This window comes from Chironomus tepperi, unplaced genomic scaffold, assembly GCF_022539635.2.
Source record: "Chironomus tepperi strain 1889 unplaced genomic scaffold, CSIRO-AGI_Ctep_v1 contig_255, whole genome shotgun sequence".
Classification (NCBI taxonomy): Eukaryota; Metazoa; Arthropoda; class Insecta; order Diptera; family Chironomidae; genus Chironomus; species Chironomus tepperi.
Window position 1 is genome coordinate 27,656 of NW_027226377.1, and position 27,650 is coordinate 55,305.

General features: G+C 29.4%; 1 protein-coding gene across 2 annotated transcripts; it reads right to left on the reverse strand.

Annotated features, from left to right (window-relative positions):
• Positions 1-1,473: 1,473 nt before the first annotated feature.
• Positions 1,474-27,639, reverse strand: gw (trinucleotide repeat containing adaptor protein gawky). 2 transcript variants are annotated; one of them, XM_070641704.1, is made up of 7 exons: positions 27,482-27,639; positions 14,630-14,937; positions 5,558-7,106; positions 4,891-5,496; positions 3,443-4,827; positions 2,546-3,377; positions 1,474-2,283 (listed from the first exon to the last, which is right to left on the reverse strand). In XM_070641704.1, the coding sequence occupies exons 3-7, from the start codon at positions 7,092-7,094 to the stop codon at positions 2,270-2,272; spliced, it is 4,374 nt and encodes a 1,457-aa protein (XP_070497805.1). In that variant the 5' UTR covers positions 7,095-7,106; positions 14,630-14,937; positions 27,482-27,639; the 3' UTR covers positions 1,474-2,269. The 2 variants fall into 2 exon arrangements, with proteins under 2 accessions (XP_070497805.1, XP_070497804.1); XM_070641703.1 differs by lacking the exons at positions 14,630-14,937; positions 27,482-27,639 and having other exon boundaries at positions 5,558-8,500.
• Between the last annotated feature and the right edge of the window lie 11 nt (positions 27,640-27,650).

Consider the following 27,650-nt stretch of genomic DNA (forward strand, 5'->3'; position numbering starts at 1 on the left):
CTTTTGTTTGATGGTCAATCTTCCAGACTTCTATTTTACAATATTCTAATAATCCGTCTAAATCAGCTCCTTATTTATAGTTTTCGTGACTAGACATTTCTCCTTCCTTGGCAAAGACGTACAAGGGCCCATTGCCGCCTTTAGAGTTCGTCGAAAGCTTGATCTGTCGTTAGATAATTTCTGCCAGTTTCTACTTAAACAGCATCATAAAGTTCATCATTATATCTGCTTCTTAATTCTTCGCTATTTTTGATGGGACCATAAATCGTTCTCAATACACATCTCTCGAAGACACTAAACGACACTTCATCTTCATATAATACAATTACTCTGATCAAAGTCTTATAAATATTTGTTTTTGGTCACGCGACATTCACGTCATAAAAATTTGACCAAAATGCAAAATAAGATTAAGATTAAACTCAATTTCAAGAAATCAACAGGAACAACTAAACAACGATGAAAGAAATCATCTGAAAACCTGAAAAACTAACAGCTGAAATTGTAAAAAGGCAACAAATTCAAATAAAACAAGACTTTTTTTTTGTTTCAAAATTCAAAATATTGTTTATGGTGATACAATGACTTAATTAACTTATTGATCATTCTTAACTGCTCAATTATTTTTTTTTTTTGAATGAAATTTTTAGTTTTTTTTAATTCTTTCATTTGTTTTACCATTGATATAAATTTTTCATCATTTTCTTTTTACTAAAAAATACCAACATAAAACAAGAAGCTCACAATGTCACAAAATGAACTAGCGAAAAGTCACAATTTTTTCCATTATCATCATCGTTTATAGTATTATCCTTATTATTCGAAACCTAAATTTCATTCAAAAATTCTTTAATATGTAACGTTCATTTTTTCGCAATAATAAATTCACAATTTTTTTATTTATTTTTTTTGTTTACTCTTTGTCTATAGTTCCATTATTCTCATAATTTAGTCTGTTTGTGTCATTTACCATTCTTGCGTAAAAAGAATGTAATTCACTTATTTTTTTTAAATTTAAAAAAAAATCATTTTTGCTCACAAATAATTTTTTTTTTTTCTTCTCATATATATGTTTTTGTATGTAGGTATGTGTTTTGTTTGTATATATATCATCTTCTTGAGAACCTAAAATACTTCTTTAAATCTTGTTTTTGCTCAGAATTGATTTGATTTCGTTCATTTTTATTTAATTCTTCTTTGTCATATCATTCGATTACTTTTTTTTGTGTTTTTTTTTTTTGCTTTTGTTTATTTGAACGTTTTTTTAAATTTTTTTTGTGAGTGTATTTTTGAATTTTTTCAACAGATTTTTATTCAGTACAGTATTTTTTTCATGATACGGACAAATTAAAATAGTATAAGTTTCATAATAATTAAGAGAACGAAGGCTGATCTCTTTAAATTGCACTAACTTTTAGTCCTAGACGTCAGCATGTGGCCAATCCTAACATTGTTGAATGTTATTCCTATCGAGTTATGTTTTGGGGTTGAAAATAAATTTTTTTTTTTGTATAATTGCTTGATTCTTTGCCTCATAAGTCACTTACTTCTGTCTTTTTGAATTATTTAATTATACTTTTTATTTTTAAATTATTATTGGATAGGAATATGATTCAAGTCTGTTAGGATTTCTTAAAAAATTCATTTTTTTATCACTATATAGTGTGTAGGAGTAAAAGTAGATAGGTTCAAAGATAAACCAACCCCTGATTTTTTTTATTTATTTAATTTCATGTGCATTTTTCATTTTATAAGAACTGGGTCTAGAAGTCTTGAATTTTGAATTACAGTTCATAACTAGAATTTGTTTTCATCATAAAGCAATTGAGTTTTTTGTTTTGTTTTTTTTAATTATAGTATTTTTTATTCTCATTTGATATCAATTTGTTGTTTTTTGAGGACGAAAAAAAATAATAATAAAAAGGTGATCCATGTCTTATAAAATATTATTCCATAATAGTTAAAATATAATATAATTAATTAAAATAAAAAAATGGATATCTTGTAATTAGTTTTACAATCATCAATTTTTTTCAAAATAAAACAATAAAACGGAAATCATATTATGTCGTCTTAAAACTTAAGTTTATCATTTTTTTCTGAAGTGAGTTATGCTTCTTCGTTCCTACTTTTCATTCTTTTTTAATGATAATTTATGATGTTTTTTTTGATATTGCATTTAACGTTTTTAAAATTCAAATAATAAGAAATTAAAAACAGCAGTTTATAGTCATGGGCAAAATACTGTAAAGTATTCTGTTTTGGCCTTTTACCAGTTTATAGCTATAAATAAAGAAAAAACATCCATTAGTTCCTCATAATTACTATATCCAACCAGAATATGGCCGTCTCAAAATCGAGTTCTTCGACATTTGATTGTCGAAAAAATTCGAAATTATTTTAAAATACAAATTTCCGTTACGAAGAAAATTAAAAGTAACGGTCAAAAAAAAATTTGAATATTAACGACAAAAAATATTTTTTTGAAGAAAATTAACGGTCGTTTTTGAGAAAGCCACACTCTTTTACCAACTATCAATCATACCTGAATTAGATGGTGGCCAATCAGATCCCCATGTTGATGTTGTATCTGATCCGGCACGTCCTTGTTGACTATTTGGACGCCATGTCGATGCATTTTGACCAGCTCCAACTGCAGCAGAGCTGTTACCATTACCGTTACCATTGTTGGATGGAACACCCAAGTGACTTAATATATTTTGAACTTCACTCTCACTTGGCGATTCAGCACAAATTGTTGTGTTACTTAAGACACAATTATTTAATGCTTGTTGAGCTTTGCTAGCCTCTTCACGTGTATTGTATTTGCATAAAGCTATGCCATGATTCAAATACAAATGGAAATGTTGTAATGGTCCATGTTGGACGCACAATGTACGTAAAGTTGATCCATCAATTTGAGCAGTTAAATTTTTAAGAAGTAACCATGTGGAATACCATTGACCATTTGAACTGTTACTTGGATTTGTTGCATTCCATCCTCCCATCCAGTCATTTGATTCACTTGTAACAGCAGTTGTACTGCCATTTTTAGTATTACCAGCACCAAGACCGGGAGGTGGACCAGACGTTTTACCCAATGTTGGTGCCGCCCACAAATCCGATGTTGAATCCGACCAGCTATTGGTCTTTGTATCCGCACCACCCAATTTAGACATTGTGCTGTTAAAGTTTTGTTGCGTTGTTGTGGATGGATTAAAACTCCATGTGGAAGACGATAGTATCTCATTGGGGGACGTTTTTGCTGTATTTGATGCAAATAATTCGGAATCTTTTGTGGCACCAATTGATAATGGATTTCTGGCTACACTGCCTGGAGTTATTGAAGGATCATCTTCAATATTCTTTTGTGTACCCTAAATAAATGTATACAGCACATGATTTAAAATATTAGAGAATCACACAAGTACGAATGACTTACCTTCCATGGCTTTCCTGGCTGAAATTCTGGAACTAAGTCAGTGAAAGCAGGCGATTGATTGCTTGATGGCCAATCCTTATTTTCGGTATCAATTGAACTGTCTGGCCAACCGCCATCATTACGACCAGATGACCAAGTACTTGGTTCGTTGTGAAGGCCAATTGAGCTAATGGAAGTTGGAGTTGTTGGTGGGAGAGATTGCTTTGATGATGTTGTGCCTGGAGCACGCGAGAAATCGGGTTCAGTTGATTTATTATCTTTAATCCATTGGTTTAAACGTGATTGCTGACTAGTTGTGTTACTTGCATAAGGAGTTGGATCTTGCTTTAATCCTAAGTTACTCAAATTTGTTTCAAGTGATGCAATTGGATCATTATGATTTCCGACACCCATTCCCATATTTCCTGAACTATTTTGACGGAGAAAATCGTTACCAGAGCCGATACCGCCACCGCCACCACCTGCTTGACTCTTAATATAAAGCGCTTGTTGTTGAGCTATTTGAGATTGCAATGTTGATATTTGTTGCTTTTGCTTTTGAATTGTCATTTGTAATTGAATGCTATTTACGCCTCCATTGCGTTGAATGCTTTGTTGTGTCATTTGTAATTGTTGAATTGCATTTAATAATGAGTTGAGTAATTGCAAAGTTTGAGGAGCTAATGGTTGATTTAAGATTTGATGGTTCAAATAACCAGCTTGTACGGCTTTTTGAATTTGCTGTACTAAGTTTCTTAAGTGATGAGCCGATGGCTGACCACTTTGACTAGCTGACACAGCTTGTTGAGAAAATGCGTTAGGTGCGCCACCTTGATGTGGTAAATGCTTATTAAATTGCATTGGTAAATTGTTCAATCCAATGTTAGCACCAGGTCCGGCATTGGTATTTGGCAATTGTGGATTATTGTTCGGTGGGAATGGCATTTTTGGACCTGGATAGCGATTTCCTGGGAATGGTGAATGATCAAATGATCCTGGTGCAGCATTATGATGCCATGGTTCAATATTTGCATTTCTTTGTTGCTGCTGTAACAATTCCATTGCTTCTTCAACATTCATATTTGTTGTTCTTAATGCAAGTTCAGCATCATCCTTCTTAAATCCACTCTCGGCTAATATACGGAATTGTTTAGAGCTTCTAATAATTTCACTTGATGTATTGCTCAATTTGTTAGCTTGTGGCCAATCGCTATTGATATCACTGCTATCAGGCCATGATGGCTTATTTTTATTCCATAATGGACCAGCGTTTGGACCCTCATTCCAAGGTGTTCCAATTCCACCAGCACCAATATGAGCTGCCTTATCATCCCAACTGGGTGTATGTGGATCATCCCATGTATTTCTGTTTCCTGCACCTGGATGAATTGAACCCCATGTGTTGGCTACAATAAACATGAAAATATTTTAACCTTTAAAATTTCAAACAAAAAAAAAAATTAAATTACCTTCATTAGGTTTCATTCCAGCACCAGGAAGACGATTTGGTGGGAGTCCAGTTGGAGCGGCACCACCACCAATTGGATTTCGTCCAAAGTTATTACGAGCCATTGGATCTTGAACTCCACCTCCACCTGGAACACGATTTTGTCCCCACAAGGAAGTACCATCGTCAAAGTTACCACCACCAAGTGGTCTACGAGATGCAGGTGGTGACGAATCCCATCCAGATGGCTTATTAATCTCGAGATCTTTTGGACCTTGCATGCCTGGCCATTGTGGATTATTTCCTGAATTGGCAGCACCAGCATTTGGTCCGACAGTTTTATTAATTCCAGGCATACCTGGCATACCACCTTGTTGCCACATTTCGGATGTAGCACCGTTTAAGCGTCCAGTAACTCCCCTCAAATTTCCTTGCATTTGATCACGTGCATCCATCATTCTCATATCTAATGTTCCAGGTGTTCTTGGATCAATATTACGAATATCCATTTGATTTGAAGCAGCTGCAGGTCCACGTGGATCCCAATTGGATGAGCCACCACCACCAACAGCATTAGCACCCCAATCATCTTTCTTTGGAACGTTTACATTAACTCCACTTCCTACACCTAAAATTATTAAGAAAAATTTTTAGATTCAGGACATTAATGTTAAGTATAATTAAATTACCTTGAGCAGCAGGCCACATTGTGCCACTATTTGTTGCTGATGTACTTTGATTTTGATTCCAACCGGGAGCTGGTTGATTATTTTGGCCGGCATTCCATACATTAGCATTTTCAGTATTGTCATCATCCTCTTCACCCCATGTACCACCGATATTTGTTGTCGGTGTATGATTCCACGGTGTTTTCTGGACAGGCTGTGGTGGTGGTTGACCACCATTACGCAAATTTGCCTCCCATAATTCAGTACCATTATTGATTGTATGACTTTTCCATTGAGTTGCACCGCCGGCACTTGCTGATGAATCACCTCTCGGGCCGGGTTCTGGAGATCCTGGTACATCCCAATTTGTATCTTGATTAACATTTTGACATCCCCAACCGTCTTGAGAAAAGAGAGCTTCACGCATTGAATTTAATTGCTCCAATTGATTCTTTGCGGCAACAGCAGATGTTCCTCCTCCAACAATTCCAGCACCATTACCTGGCTGCACGGGTGGCGGTTGTCCAACTTGATTTGGATTTGGTGGTTGATTCCAACCACCGGATGGAGTCAAAGGCTTTTGAACTTGTGCACCAGCTTGTGGTGGCTGACCAACGGGAGGATTTTGTTGTTGTGGAACTTGTTGTGATGGTGGTTGACCGGATGCTTGTCCACCACTTGCCTGTTGTGCTGCTTGATTCCAACTTTGTTGGGGTGGTGCTTGTTGTGCTGCTGCACCCCATTGTCCAGCACTAGCATTATTTGATGTAGCCGTATTTGATGGCGGTGATCCCCATCCACTTGCACCGGATAAGGAATCTCCAGCACCACCACATAATCGCAATCGTCGTCCACCCATAGCTTCATATTGTTTTATCAACGATTTTTCACGTTGTTGGCACTCAATCAACATGTCAATTTGTGTCATTGCTTGATATTTGCTTGTGGTGGCATTTTCGGTGGTAATTTCATTTGCTGATTTTCTCATCATCGTCATCATTGAATTTTCATTATTATTATTGTAGTTTGTTGTATCCTTAAATCTAGTTTCATCATTATCCTTACGAATTTGGTCATTAATCTTATAATTATTATTATTTTTATCATTATCAGTATTACTAATAATATTATAATTCAGGTAATTGAAATCACATGTAATATTCACAGTATTATCAATTAATGTTTCATTCTTATCATTTATATGGCTGAATAATAATTCACTGATATTCATACGGTCATAATCAGCATCTGGCATGTGAATTGCTGCATTATTATCTGCTGCTGCTGCTACTACTGCTACCTCCATCATCACCTCAACTGGTTCAATGTGCTTATCATTAGCTCCATCATCATTAACTAATTTAATATTGTTACAGCTAATATTGGATACAATCCCTGATTGTTGATCAGACTCTTTATACGATTGTAACGATTTTTGACAATTTAATTGCATTTCAACATATGATATCATCTTTATATAGCCTGCATCGTCTTTATCGTCGTAGAAATAATTGCGGATGATGTACGATTGAATGGATGATTTATTCTTGATCATCATCGGATACAATAACTGCATGAAGAATGAGAAGAAGTTAGAAGATAAGAAGAGCTTTGATGTAGATTCCATCATCGTCATTGACTTAAAACTAAAAATTTTCTTATCATTAGCTACATAAAACTTTTTATCATTATTAAGTGTTTTCTCAAAAGCGTATTCAGACTTGTTCGTGTTGGATTGAGAAGAAATAGAATAATTTTCATTACTTAATCTTATTATTATTATTTTCATGATTTTGCCATCATTATCATCATTATCATCATCATCATTTTCATCAGTAACAATAAAGCTTTGAATATGAGATTGCATCATAAACATTCTCATGATGCTGCTTTTCATAATATTCTTATTAATAATTTGCATAATGTCAAATTTTTGGGATAAAAATACACTCACATTAAATATTATTTCATAATATTCATCACAATAATAAGAAAAATTGATGTTTTCAGTGTTAATTTCAATTTTACAATTATTGGTAAGCTTCTTATTGTTGCTGTTCTGAATTATATCATTATCATTAAGAACTATGTGTAATATTGCCATCATTGTTTGTTTCATCAAATAAATATTATCATAATTAATTATTTTATTATCATTATCATTTAAAACACTGTCAATAGCAACAGCACCATCAATGTCAATAACACAATAATCGACATTAGACAATATGTGGCCAAATTTGAGCAATGGAATGTTCATATTGACTAATGTTGATTGTTGTGATAAAACCGTTATGATTTTTAAAATTTTTGACTTTAATTCATCGTCATCGTCGTTTAAATCGTCGATGGACACAAAGTTGTACGCAGTGATTTTAAGCAAATCATCATCATCATCATCATCATTGTTAATATCCATCATCAGTAAAACTTTTTCATTAACAAACATCAACACATTAAACTTCATCATCATCATTGAATTATTAGCGTCATCAATATTGTTATTATTATTATTATTATTATTATTATTATTATTATGTCTAAAAGTATCATCATTAATTAAAAGGACATCAAAATATTTAGAAAAATTATTTAACATTTGTGTTTGATTATTTATCTCCTGATTCATGCATCCAAACGTTTTGTAATCAACATTTATATGATGTTGTCTTACATCTAAATCACTTATCTGATTAAACATCGTCATATTTGGAAAAGCACCAATTGAATATTTTTTCATCAACTTCATTCTAGTTAGTTCGTTAATTGTTGTTGCAATTATAATTAATGTGGCCATTTTTTATTTAAATTTTAATTTTTACTCAAAATAAATTCTTAAATTTCTCTTTTTATTTTCTCTGATATTCAGATAGAAATAAATCACTGATCTTACAATGAAGATTAATGAGTACGAAAATATCGCAATGAGGAAAAATTGTTGAAGAAAAAAAAAACAAGTTTTTTAATCTAAAAAAAGGAATTCAATTCTTAAAAAAAACTTATTTAAATTAATTAATTATTATTATATAATAAGAGACCGTTTTTATGCAGCTTGGCAAAAAATGTACTATATATTATTGATTAGGTAGTAAAAATTTGTAATTTCACACGAGAAAAAAAAAATCTTATAAATTATAGAGATAAATCAACGTTTCTTTTCAGCTATCAATTAGAAATAAAAAACAAACAAAAAAACAAAAATATTTTGTGTACTATAAAAAAAAAAGTCAATTTTTAGTCAATTTAAAATTAAAGAAAATTTCGCACCCTTTTTTTTTGTTTTGACAACTGGCAATGAATATATACTTTTTTAAATAGATTATTTTAAATTAAAGAAAAGCGTTATTAAGTTCAACTCACTTTCCTTCTTGCACAAAAGTAAAATGTTTTTATTGGAGAATCCTCGTTTTTTTTAATAATTTGAACTTCAAGTAGAAGCACGAAAGTTTTTTTTTAATTTATTTTTTGTAAACCACTTTTTTCTTTTTTAAAGATTTAACAATAAGTCGTTTTTGTGGAACACATAGTTTTTTAATACAAAAAAATTTAGTACAATCCTTTCGTCCTTCCTTTTAAATTTTTGGATACTCTATGAAAAAAACTTCTAAGAATTTTATATATAATATATATTTAAGACGCTACGGTTTAATCAGATTTTTTTTTCACTTAGTTGGCTAAAATATAGGTTTTTTTTTATCCACCTTAAATAGTATGGTTTGTTGTAAGAATATATACTTTTCTATAATATATATTAATTAATAATATTTAGCATCAATTATGTTTATCGAAAAACCACAGATATAAGCAGACTAACGACGTATGTTCTTTTTTTTTTGTTTTTAAAATTCTTATTATTTACTGATCCTTTTGTCTCTAAAAATTTCTAATTTTTTCCCGTACAATTTTAGTTAAATCGATTCACTTTGTATGTTGTTCTCAATTAATATGACATGTATATAGAAAAAAAAGAGACTTGTCAAATCTACCACTTAAATATATAATTTTTTTTTCTTCGGTAATTCTTATTTATATTTACTATATATCAATTAATACACATTTAAAAACTCTTCAAACTCTTTTTTTTTTGTTGTCTTAAAAATCTATAATTTTTGAATAATTTTCTTGCATTAAATGGTTGTGTTTTCAATAGGCATATATTATATTCACAGATTTATTAACCCTTTTTTTTATTTATTTTTTCTTATATAAAAACTCTCACTTTAAATGTATTTTTTTGACTTTCAATCTTGCTGACCTATAGTAAAGATATATGTCTATAGTTTTTTATCCTTTTTCGATAAATTTAGCCAAAAAAAGTCTTTAATGATATATAAGAGTAAATATACACAGAATTAAGAGTTGTTTTGGAAAACTACTTCCTTTGATTAAATTTTTTTTTTTTTTTCAATTCGTTTAATTTCTTTAATGAATTGCCTCCGTTTATTTAATGGAATACGGATGATTTGACTTCTTTTTTTTTTTCAAAATTGTCCCTTAAAAAACTAGCAAATTTTTCTCAATCGAGATCTTGAAAAATTTTATCACAGAATATCAATATTGAATTAAATGTATGTATGCGTGTGTGTGTGTGTGTGTGTAAGTGTGAATTTTTGTGTATGTTTAGTCTATGCTTGAAATGTCCCTAAACTTATAGAAAAAAAAAAAGTTAAAAATGATATAGCTGTTGTTTTTATTACTATTATTGTGTAATATCTTTGTCACTTGAACAAATTTGAACAATGTAGGTAGTCGGTTATATTGTTATTACTTCTCTTAAGACAACAAACTAAAAAACAAAAACAATAATTGTGATTGTAAGATGCCAGAAATATTGATTCAATTGGAATAATAATTTAAAAAATTTGAGAAAATCTTCCACGTGTTTGTGTGACTTATTGTTTTTTTTTTTGGAATATTCTCACTAATTTAAATTTAAAGAAAAACAAAAACAATTACTTATAGTATATAAATTTCTTTTTCGAGTAGGAATTTGCTTTTTGAATGCTTGACTCTTCTGTCTATCTCTCAACTCTGACTTAATTTCTAATTATGGACTTGTTTTTTTGTTTGAACTTCCACGCGAGGATACGCTTGGATGTTAAGCAAAATGAAATATGTTATTGATAAAAACACGATTGGTGAGTAACGTATAAGATTGTGTTTTGGTGGTGTATGTTTACCTATATACTTTATCTAAATAGGCTACGTTTCTCTTTACTAACTTCCACGCGAATTTTTTCCTTTTTGCTTACTTAATTATTGTATGAAGTTAAATGATTACTTTTAGTAAATTTGTATTGTTATGCTTGAGGGACTGGATTTCTTCTTCACCTTCTTCTTATTTTTTTGCTTACGGTACTCTAATAACTATGAGTTGTGAATAATGCTTAATGTTAATATTATTTTATTTTATCTTTTTTTTTTCTTTTGGTTCCTAAACACGATTTCTTGCTGGGTCTTCTTCTTTCCCTACTAATATTTTGTTTTTTTCTTTGTTTTTAAAAACACTTAAAAATATAGAAATCTTATTAGCTTTGTGTCTGTGTACGTTTTCTTTTCATCAATCACTTATTATCCTATTAATTCTTAAAATTTTCTATTGGGACAGAGTCTCAATCGAGTTTTTTTACTTTTTTTTTTTTTGTATATCACAGCTTTTATAATGGGGGGCCTTATTAACTACTACAAATTGGGTCTCATTAACCGTTTTTTGCAAAGATATTGTTTTGTCTCCCACTTTACTTCACAATGAAATGTCCTAAAATCTAAGTTAAACAATTTTTTAGTTAGAAATTAAAGTAAAATTGTTTCTAAAAAGAATTTTTTTTTTCTTTTAAAATCACACAAAAGTAAAAAGAATTTTTTTATTTGTTTGCTTTTTACGCACAACGAGAATGACTTTTGAAAATGAAAATTTTCTTCTTCGTGAATACTCTAAATTTAAAATATTTAACTTTTAAATTTAGACTTTGTTTTTAATATCGAATGTTGGATTATATTTGTTTTTTTTCTTAAAAAATTGGTATAACTTTGATATTTTCACTTAATCTTCTTGATTCCTCTGCTAAGAGTTTTCGATTCAAGTCTCAAAAAATCACTTTTATTTTTTTAGTATTATGCAATGTTTTTGATTGATTTTGATTGGCAAATAGAACTTGCTTGTCCCTTTTTTTACTAAGATTATTATCAGCTACAAAAATATTTTTTTTTTATTCCTTTTTGTTAAGAAAAATTTCTTAAACACAAATGAGCTCTGTTTTTTTTGTTTCTAATGACTTGCGTTATTATTTAAATCTTCTCAGGATGTACTGGTGGCTGGATATATAATTATTATTAGTTTTACTTATTTGAATCTTATCAAGTCTAAGGAGATTTTTTATAACTCCCACCAATCTCAAAAAAATTAATAATATTAAATTTATCTTTTATTATATAAAATGAGGCATAAAAAGTAGAAATTTATTAGGACGACTTTTTTTAATTACTAGAAAACAAATGACTAAAAACACGGAAAGCAGCGCAATTCAGCACTTTTTTTTGTTGTATTTTTTTTGTTTATAAAAGCTAAATTTTGGACTTAAACGTAAAAATTTGTGTTTTGGAATTAAACTAAAATTGTAGATAAAAATTTTACTTTTTTTTTCACCTAAAAAACACGAGACACAAAAGTTTCTTTGAAGTATCTAAATTCACTTCACAGGCTTTGTAGAAATTGGTTAGGTTTTACCCTTTTAATTCGACTTAAAATATGTAACTAAAATTGTATTTTTTTCAAAAAAGTTTTAATGTTTTTGTATGCTCTGAGGCAAAAATATCAACTATCCGTGCGTAGGGCTCGGAAGTTATTTTTTTAGGTTAATAAATTCCCCTTAAAAATCTATTTTAGACACAAAATTCAGAAGACTTAGAATTAGCGATTTCACTTGTTTTTTTTAAATTTTTTTTTCTTATTCACTACGCAATTAAATTGTTATTGAAACGATATCTTTTTCTGTTCTTACAGTCTAACCAGCTTAAATTACTTATATGCAAAAAAATTTTTTTTTATATGATGCTTATTAAATCCAATAAGAATTACACTCTACTGTTTTTTTATTCTTCTTTTAAAAATATTTTTTTCAATCACAACCATATTACATCAACATTTTATCTCATAAGGACATATAAGGATTTGGTTTCGTATGAACAATATGCTGTCTTCTTAGTTAAACTTTCAAAATGCACGAAAGTTTTACTGTTTAATTTAGTTTAAGGAAAATTTTAAAATATATAACTTAATTTCTTTTAAGAATATGTGATAAAATAATCGCATTTGTTTTGTATTTTTTTGCAAATTAAAATGCGGTTAAAAAAAGAGAACTTTTAACTTCTTAAGACAGTGCAAAAATTATAAAATATAATTAAATATCTAATTGCATTTGGCAACAACAGAAAGAGAATAATAGAAAAAAATGTATTTTTTATCGTATATATGTCGTTTAGATAATATAATCTGGATGTGTGTTATTTAAGTTCGATTATTGTTTGTGTCGGTTAGTTCCTCTTTGAGAAAAAATCGTTAAATTTTTTTTTGTTTTGTAATGTTTTTTTTTTGCAAGGCAAAATGTGCTTGCAGCTTGTTATTTTTTGAAAAAATACTCTAAATATACTTCTTTTTTGACTTAATTATTAATTATCTGTTTTTCTCTTGCTTTGATCCGTTAATGTGTATCGTCGTTAAATTGTTAAATTACTAATTTTTTTTCTCATTAACACTATAAGTTTTTTTTATACTTAATATTAATTCAATAATAAGGAATTCCCATTAATTGTCTCGTGGCTTTAAAGATCACTCTCACCTACTTGGTTAATTACTTAAATTTTTTTCTTCACAGGCAATAGGCAGAATACGTCTAATTTTAATTTTTTTACTTTAATTCTTAAATTGTATGACAAAAAATCTCAATTTAACAATTAATAGGAATTTTTATGCACTTTTTGATTATAATTAATTAAATAATTAATTATTAAACATTTAATATTTTTTTTTAATATGATTCTTTGTTTTCTGGTTGTGTTTTTGTTGTAATGATTATGTTTAGCTTGTTTCTAATCACCTAAATATATATTCATATATATATTATGCACCCGTTCTGGAGATTTTACTTCTATCAACACTCTCCCGATAATTTTTTTTTTAATTTTCTTTAATTTTGTTAAACTTTTCGTCGGAAAGAATCCCTAAAAAAGTTGTAGTTAAATTAATTTAGATTATTGTATATAATTATAGTAGAGATGTCCACTGCTTTGGCGACAAGAAAAAATGTTTTTTTTTTTTTTATTATTTTGTGTGTGTGTTTGTAGTTTACTCTCACTTTTAAATGGAAATGTAAAAAGATTTATGTCGTCTTGAGGGGTTTCAGTTGTGTTTTTTGGTGGTTCCTTTCTTTTACTATATTTTTTTATTCTTTGAATAAAAAAAGAGACAAAAATGATGGAGTGATGTACACTTGCTTTTTATATTTTTCACTACAAAAATATCCTCTTAAATGATTGAATGAATGCAAAATTCACTAGAATAATTATTAATTAGTTATTATTACTTCCACTGATCGCTGCGTTATGAAATGTCCTTTTTTGTTATTTTTTTGTCTGATGATAAGATCTTCACTTATGAATTACGAGGGGTATTTATTATCAAAAATTAAATGATTTTCTGTTATTTTTTTCCCTTAAGTGTTTCTAGTTATGATTTATAACTTGGTATGCTTTCATCAAAGTAATATGTTAATATAAATATAAATATTTCTCGGCTTTCACAGTGCTTTCTTATTCTTCAGCAGATTAATGGCGAAAAATGGAAAAATTTAATTAAAGCTTTAAAATAAATATTTAATTAAATTTTGCAATTTTTTTTTTTTGTGATTTTTTTGATAATCTCTCTCAATAATTTTATAATTTGTACGAAGGCAATAATTTAGTTATAGCTTTTCATTGAGCCACCACCAAAAAAACGTGTATGCTTTTTACTATATCAAAATTTACTCGTAAGTAAATGTATAATATTAATAATTAATGCTGGTTATTTGGCGGTTTGTATTGAAAAACCCTTACAATCTTTTCTTAAAAATTCTTCTTTTTGGTAAATATCAAAATATCCTCCTGTCTCCGCTCGGTTCTCTGACCTCCTTTTTTTTTCTCCGTCGAGATGTTCTTAGGTTGGCAAAAAAAGAGAACGTCGTATGCTTCACTCTTGCTGATTCTCTCTTCACATATACACTTTTTTTTTTGCTTCACTGATATTATTTTTTTTTTTTTTGTTCTTTTTCAATTTTTTTTAAATACTTTAATTGTTTTCTTTTTACTTTTTAGATTTTTTTTTGTACACTTTTTCAAACGAGCAACTCTTTAGATACAAAACTCTGAAATGAGAAAGAATAAAAGAGAAACATGAGAAACATATTCAATGAGAAACTATACAATGTTCAGGTTGTGAAAAAAAGTTCACATATTTAAAAAAAAAGTATCTTATTTTAGGTACATGAAATTGTTGAGATTCTAGAAATAGTAAGGAATGGAATGAGATTCTGACGAGATTTTTTTGTGTTCTATCTGTGAAAAATTGTGAGTGAGGTAAAATCGATATATTGTCGAGTATAAAAGTTAATGCTGTCCCGAGCGACACTATTGATTCTTCGACATTAAAATGGATTGAAATTAGCAATCACAAGGTCTAACAATTCTAATGAAATTGGCGTGTTCATATGATTAGGTTTTGCAGGTCAAATGAAATATACACCTTTAACTTCCTCTTTTTTTAGTATTTTTGAATAATTTAATGTCTAGAACTAAGTCTATTTATGACTCCAGCCATTCTAATCAAAGGACATGAAGGGCGATTTTCTATCTCTTCGTCTTGACTTTCAAAACCACAACATGTGTTAAATTTTTGTATTTACTAGATATTTAATCAAAACAATGGTCAAAAGTTCTAAAAAAGTATTTCAAAATTTTATATTGGAAGATTTTCCGGAAAAATTTCATACTTTCTTTACATTTAACTCTTATATTGGTAGATACAAATTATTTGGTTTGAAAATACAAATTATTTGGTGACCCAAATAGTTTCAAAATAGACCAAATACCCAAATATTGGTATTTGTAATTGACAACCCTAGTCCCGAGCGACAGAATGCGATTTTTGTCATAAACATGGATCGAAATTAGCAATCACGAGGTCTTTTAGGGGCGTATTCAGGGGGTTTTTTGCAGGTCAAATCCAACAGCCCTGTCTTAATTTTAGCAATTCATACAAAAAAAGTCGACTCCTCCCCAAGATACACACGACTCGATTACCATTAAAATTCGAATACAGAAAACTACGAGATTTTTAGGAACAAGTCGTTAAAACTCGCAACATATCAATTCCTACGAGTTTTGGTTAAAACAGCCTCATATCAGTTCCCTCCCAAACACATCATGCTCTTCGTCTATTTTACTATTAAACTCATAAAGTAAATTCAATTTCAGATAAGTAACTCAAATATTAAGTTACAATTGCAAAAGCAATAAAGCTAATTTAATCATCTTAATATATATCAGAAGTAGATAAGTTGATTAGAGAATCTTTGCAAAAATAATTTAATCAATAACTTCAAGGCAATAAATCATATGAAAAATACTTAAAAGCTATAGGAAAAATGTTCTAGAAGCTCAGGACAAAAGGAAATGCAATTTTGCTAAAGTTTTAGTATATTGAAAAGGAGGAAGCTTATGGTTTAGAGCAGTGTTGTCTAAACTGTGTGTTGTGGCACATCAGATATGCTATAGATTGTATGTCGTAAATGGTTTCGGTCGAAGGTAACCATCAAGGTGTGCCCTGACTCAAAAACGTTGAACAGCCCTGATTTTACAATGATAAAGTTTCAACCGAACTTAATTCATCACAAGAAAGTTCTCAAAGGTTCCATCCTTTATTTGTTCCTTCACAATTTTCCTCAATTAAATGCATAAAAAATATCGAACTTTTTTTTTAAATCAATTAAAAAATATCAATAAATTATTTGCAAAAGTTATAAGCCCTTTTGTAAACAGCTTTCAAAAAAGTAAATACTAAGTACATGTAAAATATATATACAATATAGATGTGTATGAAGCCTCGAAAAGTTCAAGGATAAAGCGAAAAAAAAATTATTCAGTACTCATATTCAACAAAAAGCCACAATACTCTACATTCTGTCTCATTTTTCATCACTTACAAAGCATAAAAAATTTGCAATCAATGCGAGCAGAAAAAACAGAAAATTCCATTGCATTGCAGACATTCCCAGGATTCGGTTCTTTTTTTTCCTCAATTGATTTGAGAACAGAACAAAAAAATTGATATAAAAAACTTTTTTATTTTGTGTATTTCACTTTTAAAGGCCAATTTGTATCATTTTTTGATTATTTTTCTAAATTTAGTCAACATTTTTTCCAATTGTTTTGCACTTTTCGTCAAATTTCCTCAAATTCTCTTCTTTTTTTGCAATATTTTTTTACAGAAAACACACTCAAAAGCCCTCTTTTCAACTGCTTTTTTTCGTACACAAGACGCGAATGGCTGAAAGCTTTTTTAGCTCTAGTTTTTCTATAGATTCATAATAGTGAATACACAAACATACTTCAATACAATTAAATGAACAGAATGGGAATTTTCTTATCCACGATCATGCGCAGTGTAAAGAATCAACATTATAAGAGAAAATAACCTTGTAGAAGTTTTATCAGGAATTACAGTATGTCGATTGAAAAAATAAATGCTTGTAGATGAAAATATCAATTTTGAGTTATGTGATTGTTTTATTGCCAAGATATAAATTGAAGTAAAATAAGTTGAAAGATATCCAAATAAATTATTTATGGATTTAAAATATTTCATGTGCAATTTCTTTAATAGAAATATAATTTAGGTCATTTGTCTTTCTGTCATTCCCAGATGTCCTTGTAGATCAGTGGTGGGTAACCTGTGGGTCGCGGCACATTAGTGTGTGGCCAAAAAATGTTTGAAAATGCCATGAGACGTATGCCATGTGAGATTTCGGTCGAGGTTAATGACCAAGGTGTGCCATAAAATATAAAATGTTGCCCCCTACTTTTGTAGATATAACTTCATGATTTTGAAGACGATAGAATCCCAACTCTGCACATTACATGACCCAGAGTATATCAATGCAATGTACCTAACCACAATTTGTGTGTCGCGAACCAAACAAACTGAGTTGACGGAGCTAGAACAGCGAAAAAATATCCAAATTCAACCATGCATTCCTGAGATTGAGCCCAGGTCATTAAAATTGATTTCGCTTAACTGAGATTGAACACAAAGATTGATTTGACACTCTAAGTACTACAACACTATTACTACTACCTTGCAGTGCAGACACATTTTGTGCCAGAACTCAATTCTACAAACATAGAAGCCCTGATAGCCAATAAATTAAAGCCTTCTAATCAAGCTTGATGGGATTATTCTCTAGTTTTTATATAATATTGCCTAACAAAAATACAAGGGTCAAGATAGAAAAAAAAGGGATTGAGTTTGATTTAATATTTCAAGACTTTTTCAAAGTTTTACAGAGTTAAGGACAGAAAATGATGGGAAAACTTTGTAAATAAAAAAAAATTGTTGTTTGTCTTTTTTTCATCGTACCTTAACCCGATATATAAAGCGATTAAGAGGAAAATTTGAAACGAAAATTGGCCCACGCATGAGGGAACATTGAAAAGATATAAAAACTTTAAAGTATAGCGACACCCAGTGTAAGACAACATTTTAAATTTTCACATATAAGATAAAATTCTTTTGTAAAAATAGCAACAAGATGATAAAAAATGAATAAACGCAAGGAGAAAATGTGATTCTCTTGCTTCTTCGCGTACGCTCCCATACACGACTCATACGACGGTGAAAAAAAAACAAACACAAATGTGAAAAAATAAGAAAAAAATTGTCAATTTGTATGTTTTTGTTTTTCTCATTGCAGATTTATTTCTCAAATGACACCCACTCGCTGCTACTGTGCTTGAAAATCTCTCGGCAATATTATTTTTATCAAAAAAAATGCTCGCATAGTAATTTGTAATTTTTTCCTTTGGTAGCTCTTTCTTGATAACGTTCTTATCAAAAATAAATTATTAAATTAATGCCTTCTTTATTCTCTTTTTATTTCTAATTTTAAACTTGAACTTCGCCAGACTTGAATATGATAATCTCATCTTACATTATGGTATGGCGACTCGTGCGAAAATGTGGCACGTTTTGAAAAAAAAGGCTGCTTTTTTAAAATTGATTTATTGAGGATTATAACGCATTTATTGGGTTCATGCTGTAAAAAGTCTTATTGGATTTGCGATGACGATAAATTTGATATATGTATATGCTAATATTGCTTTTTATATAAATCATCGTGCTGTAATGATGTTTTGATTTGCAAAGTTCAAATTATTATTCAAATTGAATTTTAAAAATTCAGAAGTTTCTAATCCCAAAATTAAGCATGAAAACCTTCAACAACAACAACAAAAATATTCAGACAATATTCTTGTTTTCTTTACCTAAAATTGTTTTTAAAACAAAAAATATTGTAAAACATCAATGTTTTTTTTTACAAAAAATTGTTATGTCTGTGTGCTTAACTTAACTATTTTGTTTTCACAAAATAAACATTGCAGCAATTTTTTTAATTATGAGAAAATTTCAAAACTTCTCTTTTTGTTAATAAAGTCTTGTCGAAATATTGAAATACCTGTATTGAGAAACATTAGAACTCTGTGCTAAATAAACAAGTCAGTTTGCTTTAAACATGTTGACTTTTAAGTTTTTGAAGTGAATTTTTTCAGGTTTTTGATTTGCAAATCTTTGAGTTTTCAAGGACATTAAATGAAATCGCTGACTGATTAGAATAATTTTTTTGTTCATTTTTAAATATTCGTCTAATCAAAAATTAAGACAGTGACGAATAGAAATGACATTGAAAATAAAACTTTTCAAACTTATCAAAAATATATAAAACAGCCAGCCATGTTATCAATTTCTATACACAATTTTTTATGAAAGCAAAACCAATCTTTTTTTTTCTTTTAATATCGATAACGAGCAAGTTGGAACGAAAATTTATTTTTCTTTGTCAACAGAAACAGGCATGAGAAATGAAATAAAAAAAAAAACAAAATTCGAAATATGAGACTTATAAATTACTTATATTATTCTGATTGATATTCATACATTTTGTATACTTTACTTTTTTTTTCATCATTTCATTTCTTGGTAGACAATACGAAGTGAAATAAAAATCAATAACGGAAATACGTACACACAAGGTTCACGAAGAACTTCTTCTTTTTTTTGCACACTTATCAAGCAATAAAAAATATTTTACAAATATTTATAGTCGCATTGAAAAAAATAAATGTGACCAAATTTTATACAATCGTATTGATATGAAAGCAGTTTTTATTGGCTTTATGATAAAGAAAATAATACAAAAGTAATTGACTTTATCGGGCGACTTCAGCGCATTTTTGACGTAATGATCAGTAATTGGTTAGTAATACTTAAGCCCAAATCAATTTCCGAATCTTGAAAACTATCAGACCTACAAAACATAATCAAGCTAATTTAATAAACGCAATCTTAACTTAAAAATCTAAGATCCAGTAAATTCTAAATCTCTTCTGACTTTTCATTTTAAGTCTGATTTTGTGGATGACAAAAGATCACGTGAGCGTCCAAAGAACTCATAGAAGGAAGATGTCGATAGAGACTGTATTACTCTTGAAATCGTGAATTGACAGCGATAGAGCTGGCTTTAGAATTTAATTTTTATAACGGTTGCTAAATATTTAAATTAATTGAAAGCATCGCTTTAAAAATGTTTTTCTTTTGTTTATGAAATGAAAAATCATTAATTAACGTGTATAGAGATAGTTTTGCGCTTCTAGATCAATTGATATCGGAAAAACTCGATGGCACAAACCAAATGCTTCAAACTAGAGCTTACTAAGTGGTCTGGCTGCTGAGATCTCAACTCTTATCCAGCCATCCAGCCGGTGAGCCTGTTAGCCAGCCGACCAACCAGTTAGCCATGCGGTCAGCCAGTTAGCCAGTAGACTAGTCAATTAGCCACCCAGTCGAACAAAGTGAGTAACCATCAAGCCGCAATTTGATCAAAAATTCGCTTAAAAAGATTGATATTCTCCACATCATCAGCCACAAGTGGAAATGAAAAGGAATTAAGTAATGTATATTTTTATCATATTTTTTTTCTTGCTGATTAAATTTCTTAATTTTTGTGTTTTTGTTTATCAATGATCAAAAAATGACTGTAAAAATTACTCCACAAATGCCCACGAAATGTCTTGTTGTTTATTTTCGTGTAAATAACATTGAGATGTGAGAGAAAAATATTGAAAATTTAAGGCAATAAAAATGAACTGTACACGATGACACGTTATACAGTATGAGTAATTTATGTGTCGATAAAAATAGTCAGATAAAAACCAAAAAATTCACAAAAATTAAAAATAAATAAATTAAGCCGTATTTTTCGTATTCATTAAAAAAGAAGTATTTTCCTCGATTGTAATTACATAAAATAAAGAGTTCAACGCAACTGACCAAAGAGATCAAGAAAAAACTTAATTAAAACAAACTATTTTTTTTAAAAAAAAAAAAACCTCCGACTTCGACTACGAAGAATGTTAACGGGGTGATTTACTATATATATATTTCGTTATTTTTTATGACTTTTTATCTACATTCAAGCTTATGAATATTTACTTCATATGAATTAATGCTCTCCTTTATGCTACATTTTCTTTTCCACCTGTGATCTTTGCAATGCTTTACTGAACATATAATTTCTTCAGTCAGTCTTTTTCTTTATATTATGCAATATAAAAAAACAGAAAAAGAAAACACATAAGCAATATAAAATGAATATATATATACTTATATGAAAGAGATAGAGAACAAAAATAAAATGCCACCTCATCAACAACAAAGTTTTTTTAACAACGCGAACAGTAACATACAGCTCAAATGTGTGTATAAAGCTTAGTATGAGAAATTGAGATTCTTAAATCAGTTTTTTTGGGATGTTTACAATAATAATATCAAGTCTTGGTGATTCACAGATTCTTTTTAGTCATTTGATGATAAATTTTTCAGTTTCAAAATTGATCAGATTAAATGTAAAATTTTAAAGATTCGCTCTAATGCCTTCTAATAGCATTCAAACTTTACATACATTAGCTACCAAGAAAATGAATTATTTTCGGAGGTATTTGATACGGTTAAGGTTTTCTACATCGCTAACAAATAATAGCAAAAACGAGAGTAATGTAAAGAGAGCATACCCGAGAGAATCACAGCAGATGTTGCAAATACATCAACTCAAATTGTAATAATAATATCGAATTGAACTAAAAGATTGAAAAATAATGAAAATAATGTTTGTGTGTGTATTTAAGAGTCGAGAGAAGAGAGTAAAATGCCGGCACATATTACTTTATCTGCTGTCTAAATATGTCTCTGTTGCAGACTCTGAGAATAAAATAAGAAGAAAATAATAATAATAAGATGAAGAAAAACGTGTTTCAGAATTCAGAAGTAGTTTTGCCACGACGGTTTTCAAGTTTTTTTTTTTTTTATACTTCTATTTCCAATCTTCTCTCTTTTATCCATTCAATAATTTTTCTTACTTCATACAGTATATTTTTATATATATAAATTCACATATCGCAAGACCTTTTTAGCTTCATTCAATTTATAAGTGAGTTCAACATGTATAAAGAAGGAATCTTATAGAGTTATGACTACAACAGATCTCATGAAGCGCATTTTAACGATTGACTTAAGGTGCAAATTGGCATTACTCGATATCCAATTTAATGGATATTAAGATATATTCTAATAATAAATTCGTGACAATACGAATGATGTCTAATAATAATTATAACACCTTTCTCGAAAAATCAAGCTACAGCCATAAATTTATTCGTATTTCATATCAGCAGACTAATGTAAAGATCACATAGCAGACAGAAACATTTATGCCCTAAGGGAATAAACAAGCTTCAAAGGAGCAGAATATTGGATAAAGATAGAATAAAAGGAGAAGAAAAATCAATTAAATGAATATTATTATACTCTTACTTCCCTAAGCACAATCTACATGAACACCAAGTTCTATTAGGAAAAAGAATAAGAACTAATTCTCATTCATGAGTTGCCTTTTTATTTTCATGCTGATGCTGTTGCCTTTTCGATAAAACCGTAAGTAGAGCGGGTAGAGCAGTGGCTTTGTTTAACAACTAACATATTTTTTTTTGCCTTCTTTCTCCTCTACTCGAACTACATTAACATCGTGTTCATATTATTTCTCTCTTTTTCCTAGCAAATAAACAATAATGACTTCGTTTTTTTTTGTATATTTCTTGTGCTTGTTGTTCCACAATATTTGCGTCTTACTGACTAATTATCAATTGATATTTTTTTTTTCGAGTCATTATATTCTCTGTTTGGACATAATGATTCTTATTTCAAATAGACTCTATTGTTCTTCTTATTATTTACTTTTTCATACACCTATACACAGCTAAAAAAAAGCCAAGACGCAATAAAATTAAGAATTCTTGAGTGCAAAACTCGCGATATTTTTTTTTTTTCGATCAGCTTATGACTTTTTTACACACATAAGCTATATTTTAAGATATATATCAAGAATATTTTTCATCTCTGCTTAATTTTTTTTTTATTTCTTATTGAAGGCAAAAAGAAACCATTTAGCTAAAGTTGTTTGTGTATTCTCAAATATCAAAAATAAAGAAGTGAAAAAAATATATAAAAAAAAAATATTTTTCGCTCATATTAGCATGGTGAGATGCTAGTGTATTTACTTTGTCTGATTGGGTGGGTGTGTTGGAAATAAAATCGAGAAACTCATAAGTCATGTGTTACTCGTGGATGTTCTTATTAGAGTATTATTATTATTACTCATTGAATTTTGGGACTTGTGGCTTTAATGACGCATTTTAGATAATTAAGAGCTGCAGAATGTGACTCTTATGGATGAATAATTGAGTTTTAAGCAAAAAATTTAATGAAATTACAAATTAATCACTCAAAAAATTCAGAGAAATTTTCAGCAACAACGTAATTTGAATTTACATCAAAAAGCCAAAGATTAATTTAAAATTTTCCACTGTCATGAAACCTTACAAAGGTTGATAACGTATTACTCTACTTTTTACACTTCAATACAACGACATTATGTGAAGTGCATCATGTAAGGCTTACAAATATTGACACAATTTTTTGCAAACTAACACAAACAAAAATTTTTCATTCATAGAATTTTAAATGATTTTTTTTCATAACAAATCAGTTTTTATTATTGAATCATTCATGTCTTTTAAAAGATATATGCATGACAAGCAATATGAGGAGTGCAACGAGAATAATCTTTGATATTTAAACAATAATAATTCAACATTTGAATTGTGAAAACACAAGTCAATCCCCCAAAAAAACAAAAATCATATCCAATTTGTTCTCAATAATCGTGATTTTGTGAAGGTCAAATTTTCGTGACTGCCCACATTCACATCCATGAATAATCAAATTAAACTGTAACAAAAAATGCGTCTAACCTAATTCTTATTCATAATTTGAATGACTTAATAACTTGTTTATAAAGCAATATTTGCGTGTAGATGAAAATAAAGGTAAGCTAAGAATGGTGTGTCTCATAGCTAAAATGTATGGGTATATACCCATTTTCTAAAGTACTTTGATGTAAATAGTCGGTATGTAGACAACCGAGCAAGCAAGCAAGAAAAAAATGAAATGTTGCTGCTTTCTGCTTATTATTCTTTATATATTTTTTTGCTAGATATTTCACTATAGTCAAATAGATTCTGTTTTATTCTTCATTTTCTTTCTCTCCGTCTCTTCATTCTGCTTTTTTTTTTTGATCGAACATACAAAAAAGGCATCTCTTATTATTGTTATTACTACTCATGCTTCTTTCATCTAACAATACTTCTTCTTATTATTCTCATTTCTGTGTGCGAATATTTATCTACATTTTTGAAATCTTCTTGAGATCCGAGAGACCAGTATAGCTCAGAATATACTTTGATATTTCATCACCGATTTTGCGAATCGTGAAAAATAATTATGTAATTTTATTATATCTTCATATACAATTTTTTATTTAGATATAGAGCAAAAGGTGTTTATTGGAACAAAACAAGAAGAGTATGAATATTTCATACAATGTGGTCCGTATGTATGCAAAAAATGAGAGGATGATGAATTTCAGAGACACTAACTAACTGGCAGAGACAAATGTAAAAAAAATTTTTCTTGCTTTCTTGCTCGTGAATGTGAATTTATATTATAATTAACTCACATTGTATGTCATTTAAATCTTTCTTGTGCGATACAAAATTGCACATTATTGCTAGTTTAAAGAAATGCAAACGTTACGTGTTGTAAAAAACCGTATAAAAAAAAATTATGTGACACAGTAAAATCGATTTAGAACGAACAGCATAACAAATCATCATCAATTGCAGAGTTGGACGAACTTTTTTGATTTATGGGACGCTTTGGTTGTATAGAAATGTTGGGAGAAAAATACAATTTTGCTGGACCACCCCTAGATTCGAATTCGCGAAAGAGTAAAGGAACTCTAAAAGTTACATGACTCAGAACAGTGATGAAGCAATGTCAGCTCAACGTATAAACAGAGAATTTGTACAAACTAGGTGACAGAACCAGCAACAGAGTCAAGTGGAAAGCATTGTGCAGAGCATTTTGTTGTAAACTAAGTTCCACATATATAAGAGCATGGTTACAGTAAGTAAGAACACTTTGGTAGCAGAGAAATTTTTGGTAGCACTGAATCTAATCTTATCAAATTTACGGTACAGCAATTAAGTAAAAATGCTCAAAATTGTGTTGAATTAGAATGAAATCTTAGCGATAGGCGAAAATACTTAAGAACATAGCTTGATATTTTGAGTTCTTTGGGCATTCATTAAGCTTATGTGGAAAAAATCTTAAACATTTTCTAAAAAACAACCTATTTTTGGTATCCTTGGCATACCAGAGCTTGCTCTATGGTTCACCCGAGCTTGCTCTACGGCAAACCAGAGCATACTCTACGGCACACCAGAGTTTGTTCTACGGTACACAAGAACTTACTCTGTGGCACACCCAAACTTGCTCTACGGTTCATCCGAGCTTGCTCTATGGCAAACTGAAGTATGCTCTAAGGCACACCAGAGCTTGCTCTACGATACACTAGAGCTTGTTCTATGATGCAACTGAGCATGCTCTACGTCACATCATAATTTGCTCTACGACACATCAGTGCTCGCTCTACGGCACACTAGAGCTTGCTCTATTGCGCACCAGAGTATGCTCGACGGCACACAGCAGAATACCGCAAAAAACAGTTTGAACAACACTGATTATATTGCCATTTATAGCCCATAAAGTCGAATGTCATAAAATTTCTTTCAACACCTACAGTCATCTGGAATACTTCACGTGTTCACTCCATACGTCGACTATTCTTAACTTTGAAGCTCTTTTTTTATCTAATCTCATTCACATCAACCGTCACGCTTGACGAGCGATAATTCTATTATGAAAATATTTTTTTTTTTTGTTGCTTATTTAAAATAAAATTCATACATACAGAAGCGAAACGATGATAAAAAAAATAATATATTGTATATACTTTACTTATTATATGTGTATAAAAATTATATATATATCAGTGATATGTACCCTATTTTTTTTTTTTGAAGTATCCAATAACAATACAATTGCAGCATAGAATTGCTATATTTTTTCGTTTTACTTCATCAACTTTATGTGTTTTAATGCACACATACACTCTCACAGTATTTTTTTTATATTTTTTTCTTCAATAATATTATTATTTTTTTTTTTTTCATATGTATAATTTTTTTCTAAAATGCATTTAAAATTTTTTTCAAATTTTTTATTTTCTTTTTTCAGCACAATGGATTTAAATTTTGGTAATTAAATAAATATTTGGGATCACTTTATCTACCGCGATTTAATTTCTTTTTTTTTTTCAACTGCCTTTTTTTGTCCTAGCCCCGAAAAAAAAAATATATAAATTTTCAGATCACGAAGCTTAACACATCTTGTTTCAAGATGTACATAAAATGTACTGATGTATAGTTGGCTCATGTATAGGTGGAACATTTCAAAATACATGTCATGGGTTAGGTAGATTGGGGATGTAAAAGAGAATGAGAGACACAAAAAAAAAATAATAATAATAAAATTTATGAGGCAATAAAGAAAAGTTTCAGGACTTGATTTTTTTTGTTGTTGTGAATAATTCAAATTTATGAAAAAAAAATTTTGTTTGTTTTTATGATTTAATTATAATCGAATTGACGTTATTTGGAGATCTATCCAAATCAGCCATTTGCTTTTTAACGTCCTCTACTGGATATCTATGCAACTATGTTTTCAATTCTTTTTTTTCTATGCGCATTTTATATACGTCTCTATTTTTTCATTCTTAATTTTACCTTTAAATTTTTCATGTACTTTAATTAATTTCCATTCTGGACAGCAATATGAGGAATTTGAATTTAAAACTTTTATAATTTAATTAATTATCAACCACTTAATTATCAACATTAAGAACGGTTAGGACGGTGAATTGAAAATTTAATTTTTATCAACATTCGATGGTTCTTAATGCCTTAATATTTCATGATGAAATTGGAAAAATATTCTCAAATTAAATTTTTTCACTCAATTGATATTTTTCTTCAGACATTTGCATCCAAAAAAAAAAAAATTTTTTTTTCGTGCGCTTCAATTTTATCAATTTTTATGAAAAATACCCTAAAATTCACTCTTACCTTTATATCGATGAGTTTTATCAACGTAATCACACTCGATTCAAGTCATTTTGCAGTTCTTTTGTCGAATAATTCGCGTTTAAAGATTTTAAAAACACAATTAAATTTTTTTTTTCGCGTACGATTCGCTCTCTTGATTAAGAACTTTTCACGGCGGGTCTGTACATTA